Source organism: Staurois parvus, unplaced genomic scaffold (genome assembly GCF_062004578.1).
Source record: "Staurois parvus isolate SC_StPar_1 unplaced genomic scaffold, SC_StPar_1.0 ptg001400l, whole genome shotgun sequence".
NCBI lineage: Eukaryota > Metazoa > Chordata > Amphibia > Anura > Ranidae > Staurois > Staurois parvus.
Window position 1 is genome coordinate 252,620 of NW_028319196.1, and position 14,337 is coordinate 266,956.

Genomic DNA, 14,337 nt, shown 5'->3' on the forward strand with positions numbered 1-14,337 from the left:
ATCTCCCGCCCCAGCCTGCGGTGGCTGGAGCCCTGGGAGGAGAGAACAGCCAGGCTGGTAAGTGCCTCTGTCCTGGTAGGACTGTGCAGGGGAGGCTGCAAATCTAAGGGGGACTATGACTACGAGGGGTACTATGCCTTCAAGGGCAACTAAGGACATTGTTACTGCTGTAAAGGGGGACTTTGGACACTGATGTGAAGACACTGATGTACAGGGGGCACTGTGATGTGTTCTAGCACCAACATGAGATTCGGACCTCGTCTGGAAAAAAAACTTACCAACTGGACCGCCGTTAATTAGACAAAAATACACACTCCTAAATGTGGTAAGTTTTTTTATTTTTACAGACGTCTGTACATGGTATCTGTCAGCTAACTGCAAGAAACAACTTTCAACTAATTTGGCATTTATTGTAGCTAAATAGTTATTAAAAAAAAAAAAAATAGGCAAGTGTGCGTTTGTGTGCCTAAGATACATGGGAGACTTGTAATATCTTGGTCAAGCTACTAAAATCGCTAGCAATTAATTGGTTAGATTAGTGGCTGATTGCTGAACAGATGGATTTCCTATTCTGTCATTTCAGCTGGGACTCACTTCACTTTTTCTGCACCTTTTACTTGCTAGACCAGCCCTTCTCAACCTTTTTTTTTTTTTACCACCAAGGAACCCTTAAAATAAAATTTAGGTCTAAAATTTAGGATAAAACCAATTCACCTAAGGTCAGTGATAAAAAAATATTGAATCTATTAGTGGTCAGCATGAAAAATGTCCCCCTTAAATAAAAGCTAAAAAGATCATAGGTGTCATACTGCTGATTTGTTTTTGGGGGTTTTTTTTAGAACTATGAAGGCACCATCAAATCAACCACAGCCCAAAGAACTTCTAACAGCTGCTGGAGGAACCCTAGATGAGAATGGTTGAACTAGAGTAGACTAACTTATTTACACATTGGAAAAAATAATGACTTTCTTATACAAGTCCCTATGTTTGTGTTGCAAGCTATTGCTCTCCTAAAATGTATGTAAACCCTAACAATTATCTTCTCTTATTTGCTCTCTTTTGGTCTGTTAAAGTGTTACTAAACCCACAACAGTACAATCAGTCTGTATATGCAGTAAAACATGCTTGTTATACTTGCTGGGGTACCTAAGGGGTTAATCCTCTTGTTCAAATGCCCACGCTGATCAGATAGACCAAACCGTGCCCTTCTGCACATGCTCAGTTTAGTGTGTATTGCTAGCTTTTTTTTTTTTCTTTGGAGAGTGCATGTGATCAGCACAGGGCCAATCGGCACTGTCCAGACAGAGCTCGGGGGATTTCCATCCTCCTAGAGCAAATTCCTCCTGCAAGCTTTAACCAGTGCTCAGCTGAAGTCACAAGACTGCTCTAACTACTGATGAGAAAAGGTATTTAGCAGTTTATATTTACTAAAACAATTCATCTTCCATGTTCTGTGTACTGTGGGAGACCAGGTATAGTGAATGCAGGGTCCGGGGAGACCGGGTATAGTGAATACAGGATCCTGGGAGACCAGGTATAGTGAAGGCAGGGTCCGGCGAGACCGGATCTAGTGAATGCAGGGTCTGAGTAGACCAGATATAGTGAATGTGGGGTCCGGGGAGACCGGATCTAGTGAATGTGGGGTCCGAGTAGACCAGATATAGTGAATGCAGGGTCCGAGTAGACCGGATCTAGTGAATGCAGGGTCTGAGTAGACCAGATATAGTGAATGTGGGGTCCGGGGAGACCGGATCTAGTGAATGCAGGGTCTGAGTAGACCAGATATAGTGAATGCGGGGTCCGGGGAGACCAGATATAGTGAATGCGGGGTATGGGGAGACCAGATATAGTGAATGCAGGGTCTGAGGAGACCAGATATAGTGAATGCGGGGTATGGGGAGACCGGATATAGTGAATGCGGGGTCCTGGGGAGACCGGATATAGTGAATGCGGGGTCCTGGGGAGACCGGATATAGTGAATGCGGGGTCCTGGGGAGACCGGATATAGTGAATGCGGGGTCCTGGGGAGACCGGATATAGTGAATGCGGGGTCCGGGGAGACCGGATATAGTGAATGCGGGGTCCGGGGAGACCGGATATAGTGAATGCGGGGTCCGGGGAGATCGGATATAAAGAATGCGGGGTCCGGGGAGATCGGATATAAAGAATGCGGGGTCCGGGGAGATCACATATAGTGAATGTGGGGTCCGGGGAGATCAGATATAGTGAATGCGGGGTCTGGGGTTTAGTAACACTTTAAATATACTATTGAAAGTGTTTTTTGTTTCTTTTGCCTGTTGCTCCTGCCAGAAATCTTGTGAGCAGATAACTTCCTGTGCTCTCAGCCTCTGCTACTCTGTTATTAGTTATATTGGTCCCATGTCTCTCTGTAGACTGCAAGCCTCCTATATATTATGGAGAAGAGGTGGAAGGGTATTTGGTAGTCCTTCCCTAAGATGACAACACCGCTCCTTCACAGACACAGTACAGTGAGTAAGCGTTGTCACCCTAGGACAGGAAGTATTAGAGGAATGTACTGTTTGCCCTCGTGTTGTAAAGCATTGCACAAACTGTTGGCGTTCTAGATATCCTGTAAGATAATAATCACCAGGTAAAAAAAGGAAACTAAAGCAGCCATCATATCTAAGCTGAAATATATGGAACTTTTGTTCTTTTTTGATGCACTTTAAAACCGTTTGCTTCCTGTAATGCAATGGCTGCCATCAGATGAATCTAGATGAACAAGTGCTGGTGCTACCAAACTCGCTCCCTACCTACCATCATCTAGCAGCTATTAATTACATATGATTGCACAATTCTCCAATTATTTGCAATGGATTGCTTTTATACACACTATCTGTAAAGCTTACACCATGGGGAGACTTTTTTGTTTTGTGACTTGTTGCCTTTTTTAGTAATTATTGCTAGCGATTTCAGTGGTATGACTAAATACCAAAAACATAAGTATAGCTTAAACCAAACAATAGGGCTGAGGAGGTTCCAAGTTAATTTTTTTTTTAATAAATAAATAATGCCATTTATACATGATTTAAAACCCAAAAGTTTGGTTTTTTTTTTTTTTTAGGTATTATGAATATAGGATGTAAATGTTTAAATTTTGATTTTCATGTATCTCTTTTATACATTGTGCAAGAAAAAAAACTCATTTTGGTATATAGCATGTTTGGATCCCCTCCCCTACCTATGCCCCCGATTGCTTGATGGCAAGCTTTGACATCCCCAAAGAATATTTGTGAATGTGTTTCCATTTCCTATACATGCTTGCCCACAGCAAGGGATTAAGGGGCATAACAAAATGGCACCACCGTGGCTAAGAGCAAAATTGGTGCATACTCATAGAATTGTGCTGTTTTAAGACCTCTTAATGTAAAATAATATTTTACAATGCTCTAGCTGAACTGGCCTTAGAGAGTGCCTGCAATATGGTGCTTTTCAACTTTCTGACACTCATACATGCATCCACCAAGATTGAAACTGTGGTTGGATCTACATTGCATGGCCTGGCCATTACATCAACTGATGGCGTCATGGTCAACTTCTAGTGACTGCCTTGTTTGCCTTACACTTGGGACTGTTTTAGATAAGGTTGCTGTTGATTGCTTAATTCCATGTACCTGCACTCCCAAGCACCCAGAATTGGATACTTAGCCTGAGTCAATGGCTCTTAGGTATTCTGTGCATATGCCCATCAGGCATTAGTAAGAATATATTGCACACAGCAGAAGGTACTGTCCAAGGACTTCAGATGCTTTGTAAGGAGGCTTTCCGCAGGCCAAGGTTTCCAGCGTACGATGATGGCAGGTAGAGGTTCTCGCTGCTTTTCGACATGGATATGCAGACCTCAGGCTGCGTGGGCAAGCAGTACACATCCGTTTTATCTGTTGATAGGGGCAGTAGAGGACGTTTGGATCTTGAATCATGACTTTTACTTTCCATGTGAGGTCCTAAGATGCAGTCTGTAAAAAGATAAAAAAAAAAAACATGACAATAAGGTAATTTGTTTTGACAGCCATTGAATTGTCAAATGGTCCTTTCACAGTGCGCTAATAGAGCCACATGCATACATGTGTGTGTTTGATTGCCTGGGGGGTACATGTGCAACACCCAGTCCTGCTGCCAGCAGCCTGTCAAAATCTAAGACAGACTAAGGGCTCATGTACACAAAGCATTTGGAAAACTCTTCTGAACGATGGAAACTGCTGGAAAATGTAGGGTACAAAATGTCAGTTTAGCCGCGTTTGCATACCACATTTATGTGCAGAAGCGGTTTTACATGATAATCTCAAGAGACCTTCAACATGCCTAGAATGCACTGAAAAATAGTAAAAAATTAACTATTCAGACATTTTGAGAGAAGCAGAGAGAGCAGTATGTGTTGAGATGACCTGTCTTTTCTGGTTGTATTCACTATGGATCCCATCATGAGCATAATGCGGCACGTTCTACCATTTTTTTTTCCTTTATGCGAAACCTGGAACTGACTGCCCTGGTGTACCGGGTCCATTTGAATACATGGAAAACGCTTTGCATGCATTTTTGACGATGAAAAAAAGCTCTGGGCAGCATCTGGATATGGAAAAAAAACGGTTAACCACGTTTAAGAGCGTTTGGCATTTGAAACTCTGGTAAAATCTACTCCTGAACGCAAGTTTGGTGCGTTCAAAAAAAGACTGTAAACGAATGTGTACATGGACACATAGGAAAACATTAGGGAGAGTTCAGGGGCTGCTGAAAAAAATGCTGAACAGCTCCTGAATGTCAGTTTATCTGCCGCCGTGTACATGAGCCCTAACCCCCCGTTGACATCTATGAGGCCGTGCGGGCCGTGTTTTGCACGGGCACGAGAGCCCATTCATTTGAATGGACTCCCATGCCCGTGACACGCAGGGAAGAAGTCCCTGCATTTCTTTGGAAAACGCAGCCCACACAGGAATCTCGGTTCCCAGTACGGTTGCGTTTTCCAGTGCAGGCGGCGTGCCATTAGAACTAATGGCCCTCGCCCGCGGGTCCGCATTGCACTGTGCGGGTGGTGCCGCTGCACGGATTTTCATACGGATCCACAGTGGCACCACCTGCACAGATGTGAACCTAGGGTTAGATAGGCAGTGGCTGAATCCTGTACCTAGTGCTACTCATGTTTAGCAACATATGCTTGTAATGCAGGAATTCTGCATACTGGATACCCATTTCTAAATGCATACAGCCCTAAATGTGAGTACCACTAGCTACAGAATCCAGCTGCTGTGTATTTCAGTCTGTCATAGATTTTGAGAGACACCTGACATAGCTAGATGCTACACCTGTGCCTCATGGGTGCCTGAAAATGCTTGCCTGTGATGCACATGGGCTAATCACCCAATGTGCGTGTAGCCTAAGGGCTCGTTCACACTTGACTGTTTTACCAACTCTTGCCAAACGCCCCTATAGTGTTTGGCAAGCGTTGGTCCGGCGTTTGCAGAGCATTTTTTAACGCTCGGTAAACACTCTGCAAACGCCGCATGCGCGGTTCAGCGGCGGTTGCCGAGCATTAAAAACGCCCCACAAACGCCTATAATGAAGTTTGGATGGTGTTACCGCTCCGCAACCGCACAACGAACGCCGGCCAGGCGTTTGTGGAGTGGCACCATAGACTAAAATAGGAGGCTTCAACGCCTCCTGACTCGACCAGAGGCATCCGTTTTGCCGCGCCACGACGCTACCGCTCCTGTTAGAACAGCACCATGTGCTGCAATGGGCAGAATTGTCCGGGGCGTTTGGGAAGCGGTAAAAACGCTTCCCAAACCCCTTTCTGCCGCTTGAAAACAAGGCTAGTGTGAACATAGCCTAACTCACATGGCAGCACGAAGCACCATACAAAACTTTTCAACTAGTTTTGAATAGGTTAGAAATATTTCCACTCATTTCATGTGTGAGAAGATCTCCCCAAAAGTGACACTTAACGGTTATCTGCGAAACTGCTCTCTCCAGTCTGAGATTTCCCCTCTATGCTTGCTCCATTGACTACAGTGACCATATATCTTCCAGACAGCAATAAAAAAATCAGGAGAGGTGCTATTTCTAGATTAATTATTAAGAACATGCCACCTTTGTGTTCATAAATGTCTGAGAAAGATCAGCCCCTCGCCCTCTGCCTTGCTAACAAATTTACATTTTTGCAGTTTGATCATTGGGGAAGAGAAGACTGAGGAAATGCTTTCTCCTTCCTGCAGCAGACTGATGGCATCATCTCAGCCTAGGCATATCACAGGAGCACCAATAGGAAAATCTGCATTCTTCCTGTATATTGTAATATGTGAGGAATCTATTCTAATTTCAAAAAGTCCACTTTAAGACATATATGTATCATTTTGCACTTGAGCAGCTCAGAAATGTTTCCTTCTACCTTTTATAGAGCCAAAAGTTAGCTCTAAGTAGAATTCACTTTGCAGAATTCCATCCAGTTCAGAATAACTTCTCATATTGCCAAGCATAGTGCATCATGAGCTCCCCATGTCCATTAGCCATTAAAAGCATACAGCCAATGGTGATAGAGATTTCTGTTGCATAAAGGCTAATAGTAATTGGCTGCATTCAACTACCTGTAATGTAAAAGATGTTTCGTAGTTTCTCCAATCCCATTTTCTTCAGTTCCAGTGTTGGGAAGAAACCCCAGCATTTGTATTACACAGGTAGCACAGACACCTAAATCCAATCATCATGGAATTTGCAGAAGTTTACAACTCAAAAAATGACTTGGAGAAGCTATGAAATGTCTTCAACATTTCATTAAAAGTCTAGATGAATGTGACTAACTACCTGTACCATGGCCTGGATAAAATGAGGGCCTTCACAGACATATGGGTTTACATTTTTGTAGGTCATATTAACCTCTTCACGCTGGCTGAACACAAATGTACGGCCTCCTGGCGTCTGGGCCTAGACGCCGAGCGGCCGCACATTTGCGTTCTATTAAAAAAGAACATGTGCTGAGAGCGTGCACACATGTCCAGTACTCACGGAAAGGTCCCGATCTCTTTCAATCGGGACTTTTCCCGATCATGTGACCGCCGTGATGGCGTGTCACGGCGGTCACATGACCCTAAACCCCGCCCCCAGCTTCTGAAACCCTTAAAGGGCCAGGAGGCGCCGGCGCGAAGGTGTTAAATAATATACATCCTGTATCTGTTAGCATATTTCAGGTAATTAGTGGGTTCAGCCCTTACCTGCAATGTCATGGGCTAAGTCCTTAATGAGGTGACCCACAATGGCATAAGCAGCTCCTACCACAACTATTCCTGCCATGAGCAGGTAGATGACGGCTCGTGGGAGAGGGATGATCTCGAATTCCATGGGCTTGTAGTCGGTGTAGGAAGGGTTTTCATTGGAGACAGAGTACTGATATGCAGAATGTGCCTGGAGGTGGCCACCAGTAAGGTTGATTGTTCGCAAATTGGACATAACTTCCATCTCCTAATGCAAAGAATATTTAAGTTAGAATTATTTTCAGACTTTACAGTCAGAATCCAACATTTCTTATTTCAAGTTAAAATCCATGCATGTTAACTATTATATCTTTCAAAATATATGTAAATCTGTTCAGACACTCCTGCAATCAATGCACAACATACTGCCAGAGAGTAACTACTCTTTACCCACCCACCCCCCAACATTTCAGCTTACTGTGTCCTTTGGGCTATTGACAGCAGATTAAGTCCAAATATTCTAGGTGTCACAAGGCTTTGGAGAACAGGGAGCATTACAAGTTTTGGTGGAAACTTGATTTATGCTCCTGATGCAAAAATGATGGATCTTTTTTGTACGGGATTGTTTTTTCTGCTTCGTGAACTGGAACAAGCATACAACCAGAGCTCATGAATTGCATGCTTCTTCTAGGTCAGAGTTTAAAAGTCATTGAATCGGCTGCCTACATGAGAATGTGTCTACTCACCAGTGCTTTTGTCTAAAGACAGGTCTGTGGTTGACCTTGACATTTTTTTTTTTTCTAATTTAATTATATACACTATAGAATTTTGTAACACGGTATCTTTCTCTCTGCACAGCAGAAGTTGTTTTTCCACAAAAACTGTGGAGCACAGTGACATCCCCAACCAGAGGTTTGTTTGCAAACGTCCAATGCTCAACATGATTGGCTGCCATATGGATCCCATGAATGGGGACCAAGTGGATCGTTCATTTGAAAACTGCTGCTTCCAACAAGAGTGCGGTCAAACTTTTAAGTATACAGTTGTAGCATTAATTAACAGGTTTCAGACATCTAGGGATTAAAGTAAATCTATGCAGAGAAAACACGTAGGCAGCCGATTCAATGACTTTTAAACTCTGACCTAGAAGAAGCATGCAGATCATGAGCTCTGACACTGGTTGTATGCTTGTTCTAGTTCACTAGGCAGAAAAAAATAATCCCTGTACGAAAAAAAAGATCCATAATTTTGCATGGGGAGCGTAAATCAAGTTTCCACCAAAACTTGTAATGCTTCCTTTTCTTCTCCAAAGCCTAGTGACATCTAGAACTGGAAAGCTGATGGTAAGCACACCCCATATACAGTTCTCTGGCCTTACTACTGGGCTGTATATGTTAGCATATTTCAGGTACTTGGTGGGTTCAGCCCTTACCTGCAATGTCATGGGCTAAGTCCTTAATGAGGTGACCCACAATGGCATAAGCAGCTCCTACCACAACCAATTCCGCCATGAGCAGGTAGATGACGGCTCGTGGGAGATAGGTGGACTTGGCAGCCAAGAGTGAAACAAGAGATGGGAGAAGGGGTGGGCCATCCAGTGATCCTATTGTTTCTAGTTGGTATCAGCAGTAGGCAAGTGTTGAAACTTGTATAAATTAACACTAAATATCACCCATGGCTTGTCCAACAAGGCAGCGTGGAAAGCCTATTGAGACCAGTTGAGTGATACCCAGGGGCGGACTGACAACTCATGGGGCCCCCGGGCAATAGGGGATCATGGGGCCCCTGTGTCCTTGCCCACACTCAAAAAAGCCTATAAAAAGGTACCAGGGGCATTTCATGGGGCCCCCTACTGACCCAGGGCCGTCGGGCAGTGCCCGAGTGCTTGGATGGTCAGTCCGCCCCTGGAGATACCCCTATTGAACTGTCATGTGGTAGAGGTACGACTTACCTTACTATATGGACCAACACAACAGAGCAATGAGACACATTATAGCGAGGTGAGCTAAAAGGAACCAAAAGCCCATACTGTATCTGATTGTCTATAAGCCCTACTTACCACAGAAGTTATGGGCTCCGTATGCTGCACTGGGATGGTCAGCAGAAACAGCTGTATGAATATTATGCTGAATCTGTACTATACAATAGCAGTTTGGATGTGCAGTTGACTATGGGGGGCAAAAAGGAATGATTTGCTTGGCTCTGCCCACTGTGCTAAAAGAATAAATCTCTATTTTTTTTTTTACTTTTGATGGAAGCAACACTAGCAAATACCTTCTAATTTAATAAAGCTCTACTGTGTTTCTACGGAGACTGCAAATATGCTATACAAGGTCAAAAAGGATGGTCAGAGACTGCCGCCATGATACAAGATATGGTCAGAGACTGCGTACTTGGTACAGGAGATGGTCAGAGACTGCAGACATGGTACAGGAGATTGTGAGAGACTGCAGACATGGTACAGGAGATGGTCAGAGACTGCAGACATGGTAGAGGAGAATGTGAGAGACTGCAGACATGGTGCAGGAGATGGTCAGAGACTGCAGACATGGTACAAGAGATGATGAGAGACTGCAGACATGGTACAGGAGATGGTCAGACACTGCAGACATGGTACAGGAGATGGTCAAAGACTGCAGATATGATACAGGAGATGGTCAGAGACTGCAGACATGGTACACGAAATGGTCAAAGACTGCAGATATGACACAGGAGCTGGTCAAGACTATAGATGTAATTCAGGAGATGGTCAGAGACTAGAGACATGATGCAAGAGATAGTTAGAGACTGCAAATATGACACAGGAGATGGTCAGGGACTGCAGATATGACACAGGAGATGTCCAGAGACAGCAGACATGGTACAGGAGACAGAGACTGCAGACATGGTATAGGAGATGGTCAAAGACTATAGACATGATACACAAGATAGTCAGAGACTGCAGACATAGTACAGTAGATGGTTAGAGACTGCAGACATGATACAAGAGGTGGTCAGAGACTACAGCCATGCTACAAGAGATGGTCAGAGACTACAGATATGGTACACAAAATGGTCAGAGACTGCAGACATACTTCAAAAGACAGTTATAGACTGCAGACATGGTACAGGAGATGTTAAGAATGTGCAGACATGGTACAGGAGATGGTCAGAGACTGCAGACATACTTTAGGAGACAGTTATAGACTGGAGACATTTTACAGGAGACTGCTAGAGATCACTGCTGTTACAGCCCCTTTACAAATCATTGCCTGTGTGCTCCCTACACCCCCCATAAAAAACTATTTGTGCCACATGTGCTATTTCTCTCTACAAGATTCATTATAAAAGATCAAAGAAAAAGAAAGGAAACAGCACAGATAAAAGTAACTCCGTGTCCTAAGAGGCAGCCTAAGGAATATATTTTCTTTCTTTGGCTTAAATAAGCACCTACGTAAGGAAAACGTTGACTTCTGGCTACAGGGACCTAAAGGGCCACACAATAAATACCAAGGGCCACAGGCTGGGCAAGAGGGTTCTACAAGCTATAATGTAACTATGCCTCTGTGTGCAGCAAGGTTCCTTGTATACCAAATAAAGAACAAAAAAGTAAAATAACACTTACTGCTTTTCTGCTAAACAAGAAGAAAATCTTCTTTGAGAAGGTAAGTCCAGGCTGGTCCGGTGTTTGAATGGTCTCCTTCCAGCTCTAGCTAGCCTGCTTGTACTAAATGATAAGAGCTTTCTCATTAATGTGTCCTCCTGGCAGAGGAACAAGTCAGAACTCCCTATCTGTGATTATACCAGCGGATTAAAGGGGCCCTTCCAGAGAGCTGCCAGCTGTTCCTGCAGCTTAAAGCTCCCTGCCGCAACACACAACATTTCATTTTTCTCCCGGTGATTGTCTTCTAGTCTTTCATAATACATTTGGGTCTAAAGCGTGTCATCAGCTACATACAACACGTGCATGCTATGAAAGGGGTTTCCTGCTTTCACAGATTTATCCCACCGCTTTTGAATTTCCTGCTGATTAAAGGATGAGTGCGTTGTTAAAATGCATTATCTTTCCTAAAGTACACCTCTGTAGAAAGAAATATGCAAACAGCCATTGCTGAGCTTCTGAAAATGCTAGGCACCTTCAGGTCTATAGTCAATTCTACCCCCTCCCCCAGTCTGTAATGGGTGTGCGTCCCTTTAATGGTGAGGGGTCCCTCTTGGGTTTTGCTGAGTAGTACATTGTGCCCATAATACTTGATTTATCTGCGGTCCTCTCTTCGCTACATCCATTCCAAGTGCTGAATTTATAAAGTTTTCTGAGACTTCAGAAAACAGTGGGCGGAGAGCTGAAATGATTCCTGCAAAGCTCAGTGAGCAGAGCTCTGAGAATTGATTGGAGGCAAGAGATCACCCCCCCCCTTCACAAAGCACACAGAAACAGGACTGATGCTGGAAGTCCCTCCCCTGTCACCATTGTTCTCTTGGTGTCAGGAAAACTAGTCAGAAGTGATTAATGCAGTGGTGTATTTAGGTGTCGTGCTGCCCTAGGCAAAACAAAAATTCTCACCCCCTCCCCCACACAGAGAGCCTGTGTTTGACCAACACCCCAGCCTCCTATCCCACCCAAGAGAGCCTTCCACTACCACTGCCCCATACACTGGCAATGCCCCCTCCGATCCTGCGAGAAAGAAGACACTCACCTTTACAGCTCCAGACATCCCTGGGCACAAGAGTCAGGCTCTGCATACACCATCAAGCAGCCCGCAGCCTCTCTCAGATCCCACCTGGTCCCCATGCTGCGTTTGTCCCTTCTTCCATAACTTCTTTTGGTTGGGCAGCACTGCCCCCCTAAATAAAATGCCGCTGCCCCCCTGAAACATGCCGCTGCCCCCCTGAAAGATGCCGCCCTAGGTAAATGCCTTGTTTGCCTTGTGGTAAATACGCCCCTGGATTAATGCTGATAGCAGAGGAATGAGGCAGCAGACAGAAATGACACTTAGTGCTCTTCATTGAGATAAATCCATACTATACCGGGATATGCTTTGTTCATAGTTTATGTCTGAGGTTTACAACTGCTGTAATCCCATAATACAATTACGACATAATTACATATCACATAATTACAATTTGACCTTACAATCTCTGTACAATCAAGCTTAGATCTATCAAAAGTATGCAATATGAGGTCCTACCTAAACTATTCAATCAGTTTCCCATCAGGAAGGCACTTGCACTTCAAACTTGTTTGTAGACATAAAAGAGATTGGAAGTTTGTTGTATTCCATCTGTGAAGAAGCAAAACACATTGTTTTGGATATATTGTACAAGTTTTATTTTCCTAAATTAAAAGCAACTAAATTCATAAACTGCTGGTTTGGATATTTTAATTTTTTTTAAATTCTCCTGATGAAGAAATCTGAACAGGGAAGAGTGGGGTTGGCTGATGAAGAAACCTGTGCTGGGATGTGTGGGGTTGGCTGATGAAGAAACCTGTGCATGGAAGAGTGGGGTTGGCTGATGAAGAAACCTGCACTGGGAAGAGTGGGGTTGGCTGATGAAGAAACCTGTGCTGGGAAGAGTGGGGTTGGCTGATGAAGGAACCTGTGCTGGGACGAGTGGGGTTGGCTGATGAAGGAACCTGTGCTGGGAAGAGTGGGGTTGGCTGATGAAGGAACCTGTGCTGGGAAGAGTGGGGTTGGCTGATGAAGAAACCTGTGCTGGGAAGAGTGGGGTTGGCTGATGAAGGAACCTGTGCTGGGACGAGTGGGGTTGGCTGATGAAGGAACCTGTGCTGGGAAGAGTGGGGTTGGCTGATGAAGAAACCTGTGCTGGGAAGAGTGGGGTTGGCTGATGAAGGAACCTGTGCTGGGAAGAGTGGGGTTGGCTGATGAATAAACCTGTGCCGGGAAGAGTGTGGTTGGCTGATGAAGGAACCTGTGCTGGGAAGAGTGGGGTTGGCTGATGAAGAAACCTGTGCTGGGACGAGTGTGGTTGGCTGATGAAGGAACCTGTGCTGGGAAGAGTGGGGTTGGCTGATGAAGAAACCTGCGCTGGGAAGATTGTGGTCTCTGATGAAGAAACCTGTGCTGGGAAGAGTGGGCTTGGCTGATGAAGGAACCTGCGGTGGGACGAGTGGGGTTATCTGATGAAGAAATCTGCGCTGAGAAGAGTGGGGTTGGCTGATGGAGAAACCTGTGCTGGGAAGAGTGGGGTTGGCTGATGAAGAAACCTGCGCTGGGAAGAGTGGGGTTGGCTGATGAAAAACCTGCGCTGGGAAGAGTGGGGTTGGCTGATGAAGGAACCTGCGCTGGGAAGAGTGGGGTTGGCTGATGAAGAAACCTGTGCAGGGAAGAGTGGGGTTGGCTGATGAAGGAACCTGTGCTGGGAAGAGTGGGGTTGGTTGATGAAGAAACCTGCGCTGGGAAGAGTGGGGTTGGCTGATGAAGGAACCTGCACTGGGATGAGTGGGGTTGGCTGATGAAGGAACCTGTGCTGGGATGAGTGGGGTTGGCTGATGAAGGAACCTGCGCTGGGACGAGTGGGGTTGGGTGATGAAGGAAAATGCACTGGGAAGAGTGGTGTTGGCTGATGAAGAAACCTGCCTGGGACGAGTGGGGTTGGCTGATGAAGGAACCTGCGGTGGGACGAGTGGGGTTATCTGATGAAGAAATCTGCGCTGAGAAGAGTGGGGTTGGCTGATGAAGAAACCTGCACTGGAAAGAGTAGGGTTGGCATCTATGTGGATTTTGTCTTGTGGTGTAGATTAGTACAGTTCTGCCAGACTGGGGCTTTCTATGTTCCTGGAGGTCAAGTGTGTGGAACGTGATCCTTGTGACCACTATGTTGGCCTCGAGTGATCTGGGATTCTGGAACCCTGTTCAGGAACTTGAGGAGCACCAACAGGACTAATAAGAAGACCACTGCGTGGTCCTGGGACCTAAGCTTCCTCTGTGATCAGATGTAGAAGGAGAGTCCTGTGCTCAGGATGAAAGTCTTGGACGGTCGTGAATGGAAGGGTACAGGTGTGTGGTGTGCCAAGTATTAACTGTTCTAAAGAGGACAACCTTCATGATATCCCTCCTTACATGTCCTCCCCACTCCTCTGTATGCCATTTTTTTTTACTATATACATTTTTTACAGATTTCTTCTGGATGGTCA

The 14,337-nt window shown here is 45.0% G+C and overlaps 1 protein-coding gene across 1 annotated transcript; it reads right to left on the reverse strand.

Moving 5' to 3' along the window:
* Positions 1-321: 321 nt before the first annotated feature.
* Positions 322-11,056, reverse strand: LOC149436201 (uncharacterized). Its single transcript, XM_089661872.1, has 3 exons — positions 10,807-11,056; positions 7,224-7,470; positions 322-3,977 (listed from the first exon to the last, which is right to left on the reverse strand). The coding sequence occupies exons 2-3, from the start codon at positions 7,465-7,467 to the stop codon at positions 3,763-3,765; spliced, it is 459 nt and encodes a 152-aa protein (XP_089517998.1). The 5' UTR covers positions 7,468-7,470; positions 10,807-11,056; the 3' UTR covers positions 322-3,762.
* Positions 11,057-14,337: the final 3,281 nt, after the last annotated feature.